The 14,860-nt window shown below is 35.7% G+C and overlaps 1 protein-coding gene across 1 annotated transcript in view; it reads right to left on the reverse strand.

Moving 5' to 3' along the window:
• Position 1: 1 nt before the first annotated feature.
• The window catches only part of LOC136034749 (uncharacterized), a 30,761-nt gene continuing 15,902 nt past the window's right edge, over positions 2-14,860 (reverse strand). The window contains exons 3-5 of the mRNA XM_065716131.1: positions 12,941-13,402; positions 10,314-10,457; positions 2-210 (exon numbers count right to left, since the gene is read on the reverse strand). Of these exons, the coding sequence (XP_065572203.1) occupies positions 53-210; positions 10,314-10,457; positions 12,941-13,402 (764 nt within the window). The 3' untranslated portion in view covers positions 2-52. The remainder of the gene's footprint in view (positions 211-10,313; positions 10,458-12,940; positions 13,403-14,860) is intronic.

A 14,860-nucleotide genomic window follows, 5' to 3' on the forward strand; every position in this document is an offset into this window, starting at 1 on the left:
ATGCTTCAAGCGGTTTAATTTTCTGAAAGTCAAACAAACAAAGTTCATCATTTTAACAAAGACCATCAAAATAGTCACTGGGTAAATCTGATATCAGCTGTCGATTGTGCTCACAAAAAGCGTTTTTGAGACGATTTTTCCTGTCATTAGAGGAGGCAACATACCAGGCAATTGAACAGTCGCAAATGATCTGATTGCCATATGGCTCCCCTGTAATAAAAAAAAATGGATAATGAAATTGTTTTCAGCCTTTTGTATTTGGACCAACTAATCTTATTTTATTGAAGATTATTGGTATATTTTACTTGATAATATGAAAATAATTCTTTTACACAAGATAAGCTAATTGGTATGTCTTACCTACTTACTATATAATTATTTATGTTGGTAACCCCGTTCATCTACTATCGGAAAACTATCACGGGATGGTATACAACCGGTATTAGCCTGTATCAGGGTGTCTCAGAAGATCTGACGAGTCGACATCCAAGCATAATGGATAAACTAGCTTCTGGAAGTTGTAAGTGGGTGGTTTCACCCCTCTTGTATTTGTGCATACTTTACTCTATTTCCGAGATAGTTACTAAGTTTTTTCAAAATCACATGTCATGCCTCTCAGTTAAAGTAAAAAAGTCTTCATACAAATTCGTCGTTGGATCGAATAACCAAGAATTTACAGCGGTTTTTACGTCGTCGTCATCTTTGTAACGGTTGCCACTGAGCAACTGGTTGAACTGATGAAAAAACACAGGTTTCGCAAATCACACTCAAATCGAGTAAAAAAAACAAAAAAAAAACACACTCTCCTGAAAATTTGAAGGTGGAAAAACCTCTCTCCCCGTGCACAATCATAGCGTCGGAATTTTGGAATAGGTATGGTGTTTTTTTTTTATCGACTTCATCAAACAGTTCGTGGCAACGAACTGTAGTAAGGAGCAACCCGGCTCAATAGTAACCGAAACTCTAAAAAATGAAATTTTGATACCAATAGTTACATCAAAAGAATCGCATTTTGATGCTGATTTTTAATATATAAGTTTCGTCAAAATCAGTTATACCCATGAAAAGTTACAAGCCTGAGAAAATTTGCCTCATTTCAGAAAACAGGGGGAAACATCCCCTAAAAGTCATACAATCTTAACGAAAATCACACCATCAGATTCGGCGTATCAGAAAACCTTATTGTAGAAGTTTCAAGCTCTTATCTATAAAAATGTGGAATTTCGCATTTTTTGCCGGAAGACAGATCACGGATGCGTGTTTTTTTTTTTTTTTTTTTTTTTTCAGAGGTGATCGTATCGACTGAGTGGTCCTAGAATGTCGCGAGAGGACTCATTTTAACGAAAGTTAAAAGTTCTAGTGCCCTTTTTAAGTGAACAAAAAAATTGGAGGGCACCTAGGCCCCCTCCCATGCTCATTTTTCCCAAATGTCACCGGATCAAAATTCTGAGATTGCCATTTTATTCACCATAGTAAAAAAACCTAATAACTATGTCTTTAGGGACGACTTACTCCCCCGCAGTCCCCGTGGGAGGGGCTGCAAGTTACACACTTTGGCCTGTTTACATATAGTAATGGTTACTGGAAAGTGTACAGACGCTTTCAGGGGTAATTGAGGGAGGGGGGTTACGTTGGAGGATATTTCCATGGAGAAACTTGTCATGGGGGAAGAGAATTTCAATGAAGGGGGGTGCAGAGTTTTCTAGCGTTATTTGAAAAAAAAACAATGAAAAAATAAATATGAAAAGTTTTTTCTACTGAAAGTAAGGAGCAGTATTAAAACTTAAAACGAAAAAAAATTATTACGAATTTGAGGGGTTTACCTCCTCGTTATACCTCACTCTTACGCTAAAGCATTTTTACTAATTTCAACTATTTATTCTATGACTTTTGTGATTCAGAGGTCATTCTTAAAGAATTTGGACAAAATTTAAGCTTTAGGGTAAAGAGCGGGGTATCGACGAGGGTTGAACCCCCTCATACACGCAATAAAAACATACATTAAAACTTAAAACGACCAGAAATTATTCCGTATATGAAAGGGGCTTTTCCTCCTCAACTCCCCGCTCTTTACGCTAAAGTTTCTTACTGTTTTAAATATAGAGTTAAAAGAAAGAGTCAAAATTTACCGTAAAGAGCGGGGCGTTGAGGAGGAAAGGCCCCTTTCATATACGGAGTAATTTCTGGTCGTTTTAAGTTTTAATGTATGTTTTTATTACGTGTATGAGGGGGTTCAACCCTCGTCGATACCCCGTTTTAGTGATAGTTTTAATGATGCTCCTTACTTTCATTTAAAAAAAACTTGTTTTTTTATATTTAATACAACAAGGAACCACTATCAATGCATAAGCATATTGCCTAACCCTCGGGAAGCTCCGCAGAGCGATTAAAAAAATAAAAACTTCGCATGCTGTCAAAGTAAATTGTCAATCTTCATGACAATGTAAGACCTCATACTGCCGGTCAGACTCGCAATTCGTTGGGTAGTTTTGGCTGGGAAGTTTTAGATCACCCGCAATACAGTCCTGATCTGGCGCCGAGTGATTAACATCCGTTTCCACACCTCAGTAGCAACTGTTACAATACTGATGGCGTAAAAACGGAAGTGAATTCCTGGTTTCCGGAATAGGCGGCAGGTTTTTATAAAAAGGTTACTTTAAAATTAATTCAGAGGCATGACAAGGGTTACAACAAACTTGGCAACTATGCTGTTAAATAGAATAAACTGTGTACTTTTTAAAGATAAATTTACTTTTTTAAAATAATATTTCGTTGTGTACTTATGTTCAAACGGACCTTACTTAAAAAACACGCATCGCATTATTCTTTTTTTCACCAAGGCACTACATATGGAAGGGACTGTTGGAGTAACTTCAGAAGGAGCTCGCTCGATTGAAAATTAAAACTTCAAGTGCCTTTTATAAGATTGAAAAGTAATTAGAGGGCCACCAGCCCCCCTCTGATACTCATCAGTTCCCCAAACATGTTGAACCAAATTTTGAGATAATCATTTTCTTTGACATAGTTGAGAAGTTCAGTAACCTTGTTTCTAGGGATGTCAGCCTCAAAGCCCTAGGGGTAAGGGCTTATGCATCTCGCTGATTATTGGGTGAATTATACGAGGCGTACAATTTTGCATAGACATTTATTGGAAAATGGGGCTTGTTTGCTTTTTAGTGGCCAAAAAGACCAAAATCAGAAATAACTGGGGGCAATAAGTTGGAACTTTCCGGGAATGACGAGGAGGATGATCAATTAACTTAAAAGTCAGTATTTGCACGCTATTACTACTACTACTACTGCTTCCACTACTATTACTACTACTGCTCCTCTGGCAACTGCTACTAATCCTCGGGATATTAAATTGAGAATTTTAGGAAAGGTTGAGATGAAAGTTGAACTACATCAAAACATACTATGTACATACAGATTGTCAAAAGGGGGTATCAGCAACATCTTAGGAACGGCTTACTTTATCAAGCTGAAACTTCCGTGTTACCATAAAGGGGTTGTTCAACTGACCAAAAGACAATGTACATGCTACTAAAAACTACTACTACTACTACTGCTACTTTTACTGTTACTAATGCAATATTACCGCCACCATCACTACTAATGTTACTACTACTCTTACCTTCTTCTAATACTAGTACTAACACTACTACTTCTATGATACTAGTACTGCTAAGGCTAAGGGTATGAAGGTGAAAATTTAAGAGAATATTGAGGGAAAAGTCTAACCAAATCAAAAAATAATACTTGCGTACAGAGTCTCAAAAGGGTATATCTCAGGAAATGGCTAGGGTTATTAAGTCGGAACTTTTAGAGAATGCATAGGGGAAAGACCAATTGGCCAAAAGGTCACGTTCTTACAGATTGTCAAATTTTTGTATCAGCAATATCTTAGAAATGACCTAACACATCAAGATGATACTTCTAGGCCATGGTGAGAGGGATAATCAGCTGATAAAAAGGTAATATGTGCACACTAATGCTGATACTAATGCTACTACTACTACTGTTACTACTAATAATAATAGAACGCTACAACTGTTACTAGTACTAATAATAGGACACTACTACTACTAGTACTACCACTATTACTACTACTTACAACTACTACTACTACTACTACTACTACTACTACTACTACTACTACTACTAATACTACTACTACTACTACTTCAACTGCTACTACTACTATGACAACAACTACTAATGTAAACTAATACAACTAAGCCTAAGGATATGAAGGAGAATATTTAAGAGAAATTCCCCGTGTTTTTAGAAAATACCTAGAGAGAAGATTAATTGAACAAAAGGCGAAATGTGTACTTTACTGCTAATAATTATACCACTACTACTACTAATGCTACTCCAACTACTTTTTCTATTACAACTTTTGTAGGACCTGTTGAGGGAGAAGTAAAAACTAAGTCAAAACACAATATGGGCATGCAAGCTTTCAAACGAACGTGTCGCAAAATCATAGCAATGGCTTATTGCATGAAGCAAAAACTTAGAACGCTTGATGAGAGGGATGTTGAACTGACCAAAATGCAATATGTGCATATTACTACTACCACTAGTGCAACTACTACTGTGTTAGTCCTACTACTTTAAGGGAATGTTTAAGGGTAATTTCAATTATATCAAAACAAACTATACGCAGGCATTATTTCCAATGTCTCAGAAACCAAACGCTTCGTGGCAACGAGCTGTAAGTAAGGAGTGACGTTGTTCATTAGTAACTAAAACTCAGTAGACAGAGTTTTGACAACAATAGACATTAAAAATGAACTAATTTTTATGTTGATTTTAAATATATAAGGTTTATTAAGTGTAAGGCTGCCCTTCAAAAGTTACTAGCCTGAGAAAATTTGCCCTATTTTTAAAAAGGGGGAAAACAACCTGCAAAATTCTCCTGATCTTAATGAAAATCACACTATCAGATTCAGCCTTTCAGAATACCCTACTGTAGAGGGTACAAGCTGCCTTATACAAAAATGGGGAATTTGCAATTTTTTTTGTCAGAAGATGGATCACGGACGAGTGTCACGGGCTGTTCATATCTAGCCAGTGATTCTAGAAAATTGGTAGAGTGCTCACATGGTTGGAAATCAACAGTTTTAGTGTCCTATTAAGTGACTCTTTTCTCCAATTTTCTACTTGGATGGATTTTCCTCCTTGAAAATTTTTCGTGGGGAGGGTATTATCCAAGGGTGATCTTTCCAGAAGAAATTTTACACAGGGTGAATTAGCCATTGTTTCCGATACAATTTGTCTTGCTCTATCATTGCCGACTCAATTTGACATGTTGGGATGTTCCGGAATTTTTTTTTGTGGGACTGGGATTGTCCGGAGGATATTTCCGAGGAATTTGTTTTATTTTGTGTGGGAAAAACTTTACTTCGAGGAATTTTTCGTGGAGGGCAGAAATTTTTAATAGAGGGGAGCTGGATTTCCTATTATTATTTGGAAATTGGTTAGAAATTAAATACAAAAATGAGCTGTTCCAGCTGAAAGTAAGGAGAGACATGAAATTTTTCCGCATTTGAACGGGGTTGTCCCATCTACAATGGCACACTTTTACACTAAAGATGCCGGGCGTTCATTGAGAATAAGAAGCTTTTTTAAAGTTTCAAAAAACTTAAAAATGTTCTGGGGGAGGAATTGAGAATTTCAGACACTGTTGGAGAAGGTAAATCAAGGGAAACTCAAATTCAGTCATGGGGGAGACAGTGCTAGCCATTTTTTGCGTCCACTACTCAAAAGAATAGTGCTTTGCATTACAAGTCTCTATGGGAAAAATGATCTTTGTACGGTTAGGTAGCCAGACAGATCTAACGGCAAGACATGCCGCTACACTGTCAAATTAAAGTATGCGCAGTAGCCTGGGAACGGCTTACGGTAGTAAATTTAAACTTTTGAGGAATGTTGTGGGGGCAAGTGGACGCTAGATTATTGCATAGTGGAAATGTAGAATGAAATTCAAAGGCGTTACGCGCAACCAGGCTAAGTGAGGTAATGTCAGCATGTTTTTGCTAATCAGACACCCAGGATTCAACATGCCCTCTTTGACCAAACTGACTATCTCAAAACTTTTTGGATTTTTTTTAGGGGGACAGGCCAACCATAACGGTACATTAAGGGTTCTAGTTGCCCTCTAATCACTTTTGAACCTTAAAGTGGATACTAAAATATTATTTTTCCATTTAAATGGCATATTTCCTCGGAAATTGCAGATAATGCATTTTGATAACATGGGTACGCATGATTTCTTCCGATTTACACTCGAAAATTTCCGTGAAGTCATAATTCAATGCCAGTTTTCTGTTTCTTTCCTTGATTCTCCCTGAAAGTTTCAACTTTACACCTTAGGCCACTCCTAAGATATTGCAGATTAACTATTTTGACTACCTAGAAGCAGATATTGTCTTTTGACTTATCTTGTTCATTTTTTGTGCATGAATAATAGGCTTCGAAGGTCAAAAACTTTATTTTTGTCAGATAGAAGATAAATACTGTTTAGGGTTCTAATTTAGCACTTAGCTGTTCCTGAGATATTGTAGATACGCCAAATTGACAACCAAAATTGTCAAACTTCAGCACCTGAACCAGTACCCCTGGTTGTTCCTGAAAAGTTGTGGATACGCCATTTTTACATTTTTTATGCATATAATGTCTTTTGGCTCAATTTAACACCTCTCAACATTCTGAAAAAGTTTCACGTTAGTAGCCATAGCCGTTCCTGAGATATTGCAGACCCACCATTTTGACAACTTGGATGCATATAAGGTGTCTTTTGACTTAGGTCATCCCATCCCTCAATATTTCCTGGAATATCCAACATAGGACCTTTATCCATTCTCAAAATTTTGTTGATACACTATCTTAAAAGCCATGCTTTTAAGATACACTAAACATGGTAGTCTTTTATTTAGTTCGAAGTCCCTACCGAAATTCCCTGAAGTTTAACCTAAATTCCTTAAGATGTTCCTCATATTTGTTATTTTTATAATTTGAATGCAATATTGTGTCTTGATTAGCGTTGACCCCCCCCCCCCCTAAGCATCCATAAAAAGCTTCAGCTTAATGCCTTTAGCTATTTCTGATATATTACATGTACGCCATTTTGACATATGGATGTACATAGTGTCTTTTCCTTAAGTTCCACATCCCCCTAAATATCCAATAAATTTCTAAGCTATTCCTGGGACATTGCGAATGCACCATATTGACAACTTTGATTTATCATCACAAGTTTCTTGGAAGCTTATAGCACAAAACTTTATTGTAGTCCCGATTGAATACAAAAATTCTTTAGCCCCTTTCCTATTCCCCAATTTTATAGACAGGATTTGAAATCCCAGGATTTTATAGCCAAGTCATCTCGATGTATGAAGATGTGGCTAAATAGAAGGATCCCGAAACATACTCCCTCCTCGACTATGACGGTAATAAAATGCAATCTACAGATGAAAACAGCTCTTGATGGAAAGAACACCGAAAGTAAAGTGAATTTGACCATCCTCTCTGACCTAAAAGTATTATCTAGTTGTGCCTCTTATCACTTTCTGTTCTGAATAGCGCACTAGAAATTTCAATTTTAAATCGAAGCCTCCTCCGAAGATTCTACGATCTCTCGTCTGTACAAAATGACTTGATAAAAAGAAAGCAAAACAAGCAAATAAAATATAGCATAAATTATGGTGGATGGGGAGGAATGTTTTTATTCATATGGATTGAAAATCGGCATAATTTTTGGTTCCTATAAGGCTAAAGCTATCCTCCCCCCCCCCACAATTCTATAGACACTCTTGAATATGCGCGTATCTTGATTACCAGTTCCATCAAAAGACTCTTTTGTTGTTCTATTATTTTTTTTGGTGCAATTGTTGACATGTTTATACAAATACATGTCAAGATCAATTACAAAAGAAAATGTTTTGGTTGGAAGTTCCCTCAGCCCTGTCTACATATCCTGAACTTTTCGGGGACCACTACCCCTAATTATTTTTTTTTACTAAGCTCCCCTTGACACAGGAACTTACGGGTGTAATCTTAAAACTTTTCAGGAATGGCAAGACTTTTGGCCTCATTTCAAGTTCCCTAACACCACAATTTTTGAAAAAAACGCGTGGGCCTCTTGGCCCAGGTAAAGATCCTTTAAAGTTTCTAGCCAGTCAAAAAAAAGAAGAGGAAAAAACGAATGCTAGACCTTTTTGGCTTGACTTTTTTCTCACGGAGGGGGAGGGGCAAGCTCAAATTTACTTATGCATCCTTCTTAGGGTCTCATTTTTATTGATTTGTTTTTTTTGTGAATGTGAATCCCCTTTAAAAAATTGTCTGGCTTAAGTATACAGGACTCCGAACCCTTAATCTTTGTTTTATGCAGGAGGGTTCAATTTGCGCAATAAAAGTCTAGCCGTTCGGAGAAAAATATTCTTTGATCCTTTATTGGGCCCATTTTTAAAGGAACAAAATTTTTATTTTTCGTTAAAGATTCAGGTCCTTTTGACCCCAAAAACTTAGGGATATCTGTTTCAAGCCGATCAGAATTTTCCCTCTTTGGGCCTCATTTCTGATGTTGACCATACTTCTAATATTTTCTTACATTGAGTTCTCTCGGTCCAGAGGCTTACAGCACCAAGTTTCAAAGTTATCAGGAACAAACATGGACGTCCCTTTTCCGGACCCCATAATATCCTTTTCCATCCAGAAAAATATTTGGCCCGCTCCTATAGCCCAGTCAACAATTCTTAAAACTTTCAAGCTAACAAGACGAACAGTTTCTTAAACCGCTTTTGGGGCTAATATTTGGAAGATCACTTCTCGGATTAAAAAAAAAAAAAAAAAAAAAAAAAAAAAAAAAAAAAACTGCTGACCCTTTTCGGAGCCCAATTCTGAGGAACCAGATTTTCTTTCAATTTTGGTTTTATACTGGAGTCACCATGGCTCAAGGACTTAGAGATATAAGCTTCAGACCAATCAGAAGAAGTTGGCCCTTTCCAAAGCCCCATTTCTTTTAGGGGAGCAGAAGCTCCACAAGATAATTATTGTGAAATGTTAGGGTCTCCTTGTCCCGGGAGCAGTTTTAAGATGAAAAAAAATAATAATAACCGTGGATTGTCAGTTTAATATATATATTTTGATATTTATCCATTATGGTCTTGATACTTCTTTATTTATTAAAGCCAAAAAAGGGAAAACATTTAAAATGTACTTTGTTTTCAGTAAAGTGTAAATTATGTTCTGGTTTTGACAAGGTATGGAGGTTGTCAGCCCTTCATTTCAGAAGAAAATTTTGTCTTCTTTGTCGGGCCTTGTTTAGGGGGATCCAATATGTTTCTCTATTTTTCTTCCTACATTGAGATTCACGTAAGCCTAAAGACATAAAGATTGATACAAATTTTGAACCCATCAAAAGAGACTGGTTGGTCTCTTTTGGGGCTAAATTTTTTGGATGCCTATTCCCACACACAGCTTCTGTTTGTGCATTGTTTTTTCTTCTTTCTTTTTTTTGTACAAAGCTTTACAGCTTTGAGTTTCAAACTGATCAAGAAAAATGAGATCGAAATTCCCTAATCACTCCCACGTCTTAAAAAGGAACATGAAACTTTCAATTTCTTATCGAATTAGCCTCCTCAATTAGGTCTACAACAACACCTTCCATGCAAAGTAGTCGGTGTTAATGATTATAGCCCGAGTCTTTCTAGTATGGAACATTTTGGATATCCTTTCCAAAGAACTAAAATACATATCTTCAGAGATGACAACTCTATGAGGACTGCCAAAGTGGAAGTGCGGCGTTGACAAAGAAATTAGTCAAGTATTCCGTATACTATTATTATTCGTGTGCCTCCTATTGCCCGTGATACATACGTAACCCGCGTCTGCGCGTTTGATGTGTTGAATTAGTTGATTAACTAGCCAAGAGTGGTAGTCAATTAGTGGTGCTAGCCAGGATAGCTAGATGAACTTGTAGGAAGCAGCAATTGTTTCCAAGTTTTGTCGCATTAATTCAACGAACTCAGCCTCTGCACTTATTCTCGAACCCCTGTGTTAGAAATATAAATTAATATTTTGCATTTAAATGTAAATAAATCAATAACTACAAATCAATTAAATATTAATTTGAGGAAATGACTATTGACTTTTTATGACATAACAAAATGATTTCGTAAAGACAAATATCAAATGACAATACAGAATAATGCACAATATTAAGGAGCAGAACTTAGAACCAAAATTGCATTAAAATAATTATGGTAGAGGATATAAAAAAAAATAAAAAAAATATGCTATATTACCTGCATCATATACAGGATCCAAATCAACGTATCCTTGCTGGAGAAGCGAACTGTCAAGTCGGTCAAGAATGGCTTTGAATGACAACTCTTCTATTGTGCTGAATGCGTTTCTGGCCAAGTTAAGATGCATATACCTTGGTACAACTAAACAAATAATAAAATATAAAGACAATAATGATATGTGTAGCCTAGATAAAAAATATTTGATGATAAGAAATTTTTTCATTAAGATTTGCAATTGATGAAATTTGACAGGTTTTACAAATAAGTTAACAAGTTTCAAAAATTTTCAAAGTGAGGCTGCAGGATCGTTATTGTCGATCAATTTCCAAGTGATGATTATGAGGTAAAAACAATCCTTGAATGAAAACTAGCAAATTTTACATCGCAATTCTAACAAGTCGTGCCCCAAAGTTCAGAAATTTTATGATCTTTAATTTTTTTTGGGGTTTGGGTGGACGGATATTAGAATTAAAATGCCCATAGTAAATATCATAGCAGTGAGTGACGAGGAAGCAGTAAGGCTTATGTTAGGGCAATGGCAACAAGCTAAGATGGGACATGGTAACAAGCCTTCTCTATGCAGTTGAATGGCACCGAACAATCTTGAGCTAACTCTATTTACGCCATTTACACCCAAAGGCTAATTTAGTAATGCTAGCATCATGGAAGAATGTTGCATGGGGACAGTAGCAAGGTTTCTGTGGGGACAATAGCATTATGAAAATACATACCATGACAATCAACTCTCGGTATGCCATTGGTACCTACAGACAAACGAATAACTTTTAATATCTTTATTTAAACATTAGTTATTAATAACACTGTCCCTGAATTCAGGATTTTCAGGAAAAAATGCAACTCTGTCCTTCTCAAGTTGACCATAAAAAGTTACACAGATGTTTTAATGGCCGTATTTAATCAATGACACGATCAAGTAAAGAGAATTTTTAGTTTCATGGCATTCGTACCGAAGAGGTATAGCTATAATAATCTATGTGTTAACGGTTTCTAATAAGAAAAAAAAGAAAAAAACAAAAACAAAAATCAAATGATGGAATGGGTTGTTGTATAAACTTTGGATAGTACTCATTCAATTGGATATCGAACGTTTTACTGCCCTTATTAAGATTCAAAAGTTTTCGGATGTTGAATAGCCCTTACCTCCCTTTTCCTCCAAATTCATCCAATCAAAATTTTGAAATAGCCATTTTGTTCAAATTAGTGCAAAATTCAAGTAACTATAACTCAAGGATGAACATTCCCCCATATACCCTGAGGCAAGGGTGGTAACTTATGCAAGCTGACTATTGTCAACATATAAAGTTCTTGTGGAAGGGGTGGTCCTACTACTCTTGGAGGGGGCTCATTCAGTAGGAAATTGAAAGTTCTGATTCCATTTTTAAAGGTCTAAATTCATCGAAGAGCAACCAGCCACCCAATCACGTTTTTTCCAAAATGCATATGGCCAAAATTTTGAGATAGCCATTTTGCTCAAAGCTGTCCAAAGGTCAGATAACTATGCTTTCGGGGATGAAACCCTCCAGCCCCCGGGTCAAGGGTTGTAAGTTATGCTAGTTGCTTATTGTTTCTAAGATACTTTCTTTACTTTGATGCTTTGATTTGCTGATTTTGGGGGCAAATTTGATTCATGGTGCAAGGGCTGTAAGCAGGACCGTATCCAGAATTTATTTTTCCGGGGGATGGGTTTACAAAAGGATTTTTTTCGCGGGGGTTTTACAAGAAAAACTACGAAAACTACATGATAATTTTTTTACATTTGTTTGTTATGTTTTTACGAGTCAGACAAACATTTCGAGGATGGATGGGGGAGGTGTCGACCCCCCCCCTAAACCTTCCATTGGATATAGCCTTAGCTATAAGTTATGCAGGTCGTTTATTATTACTTTGATACTTTGTTTACTTTGACACTTTGATGCTTTCTTTACTTTGATACTTGTTACCTTAATACCAGTTTTGATACTTCAATGAAACTTAGATGTTGAAAAAAAAAAAAAAAATTTGAAATGGGGAGTGTTGAAAAATGTAAAGCTTTGGTAATCACAAGCGAACAGAAATTAATTAAAAGAAACTTTCTGGGAAAGAAGTTTTCAAAGAAAATAAACACCATATTAAACTTAAGATCATAAGAAATAAATTCCTGGAAAAGTTCAAGCTCAAAACCACCTGAAATTACTATTAAAGAATAAGTAAAATCTTAAACGAACACAAAAACTGCTATAAATAAATGAATAAATCTTAAAACAAGAAAAACTTAAATTGAATATACAAATGAAGCTTAAAACGAACAAAAATCACTACAAACAAGAGTCCGGCTTCTGCCCACCTAACCTAAATGTAGAAGTCTAAAGCCTGATGAGTCAATGTTTTTTTCTTGTTGTTTTTTTTCAAAATAGTTTGTCCTTTCTCTTCTATTTTTTTTTTTCGTTGCCTTTGACAAATGATCAATTCATATTTCGATTTAACACAATTCTATTCGAGAAAAAAAGAAAAAAAACAAGTTATGAAAATTGTATACCAAACGAGTAACTAAAAAAAAAAACGAAAAACAACGAAGATTTTTTTACATTTACTGCATATACTGAAATAAAATTAAATGACATTACCTGGAAATGCAAGGAGGTCGATCTCAGAAATTGAATTTTGAGCCAAATTTATCACTATAGCCTCATTAGATGTATTGAAGGATAATGAGTAATTACCAAGCACATCAAGATAGTTTCCAGACAAGTTAATCTCAGCTAAAGAGTTAAAGCTGGAAAAAATATATTCAGGTAGACTAACCATTCCGTTTCGGCTAAAATCGAGAGATACAATGGAGCTGGATCCTGGAAGGCCATCGATTGAGCTAACACCACTGTTTCGAATTGCAAGAGTTTCAAGCAAAGGCATGGATGATATTATATCCCAAGGTACTACGTTTAGATCAGGACTCCCTTCAATTATTAACGAGGTGACGACTGGAGCTGTGAGAGCAAAAGCGTCAGGCACAATTGCTATGACTGAGCATTGGGAGAAAACAATCTCCGAAACTTCTTTGTCGCTGAAAAAGTTCGGTCCAATGACACCTATGGAGGAAAAATCTTGACTGCATAAAAACAAAAAAAAATGTGAAAACATAGATTTTTCAAAATACAGTGCCGATATTGGACTTTCTTGTATGGAGCTTTCAAGCGACTAAAGATAAATAAGAATTTATTGATTGCTATCATGGCTAGCTACTTGATAAGAGAAAGAATCTAAGAAGGCACCAAAAAGAGAAAATGAGAAAAAGGAAAGAAGAAAATTCGGTGCAATTCAAATCCCGTAACATTTTCAAATTTAAAAAATAGGAGGAAAAAGGATCATGGAGTGAAAGGGTTTTCAGAAAAGCTAACCCTACACATAGCTGACTCTTACAAAACACAGTCCCTAAGGATAAAAGGCTCACGCAGATTAATCAAACCCAACACTAAAGGCGACTTTATATAACTCTGGTCTACATTGGTTCGCTAACACCAACCAGGTCATTGTTTTTATAATCAATCCATAATTTCTTTTAATTAAGTGCAAGTAAAAATTCCCACGATGTCTCAATTCCTTTTTTTATATAAACAAATGTTATCATCCAATTTTCATGATTTTTGATAGAAATGCCCGCGCCAACCTCCCCTGGCATCCCTGCAACCCCGCTGGTTATCTCCAACTCGTATCTAGTTTTCTCCGCCTTCACAAAATAAAAAAAATTCTTTTGTTAGGCGTGCTTGTGTGCGTTAATAGTTAATATCAGAAACGCAGCTCAGGTGTTGCAAAACTATGACTGCTAAATTATGTTACTTTTGCGGCGCGTAAGTCGTTCCGCGCCATATTAGTTACGTGCCATTGTAGTTGTGTCCCTGTGTCATATAAATAGATTGTCAGGTTTACTGACTCTTGAACATGCAACATATAATTGTCCATGGGAAAAACAATCCGTATTCAGATCTATACCTCATTATTCTAATGATGTGTCCCTGTGTCCCGGTCGTCATTTATATTCCCTGTGTCCCGGTCGTCATTTGTGTCCCGGTATGTAATTTCATCAGTTGACAAACATGACGTCAGTCGACAATCAACTTCAGACGCATACAGCTCAATCCTTATAATGACGTCAGTCGACAAACATGACGTCAGTCGACACACAAACATGACGTCACTCGACACACACACACACAGACAACTTATTTTTATATATATATAGATATATATATATATATATATATCTATCTATATATATAAAAATAAGTTGTCTGTCCGTTATGCCAGATTATATCTTCTATATATATAAAAGAAAACAACTAGAATGTAAAAACTGGAAATTGCATAAATATTTCGAAATATTTTGACAATAGATTAAAGTAATTCGAAAAAAGAAAAATGGTAAAAAAACTAAAAAAAAACTAAAAAGAAAAAAACTAAAAAAAACTAAAAAATTAAAAAAAGAGAAAACCTAAAAAGAAAAAAGGTAAAAAAATAAAAAAAATATAAAAAACTAAAAAGAAAAAAAA

The sequence above is a fragment of the Artemia franciscana genome, chromosome 13, assembly GCF_032884065.1.
Source record: "Artemia franciscana chromosome 13, ASM3288406v1, whole genome shotgun sequence".
Classification (NCBI taxonomy): domain Eukaryota; kingdom Metazoa; phylum Arthropoda; class Branchiopoda; order Anostraca; family Artemiidae; genus Artemia; species Artemia franciscana.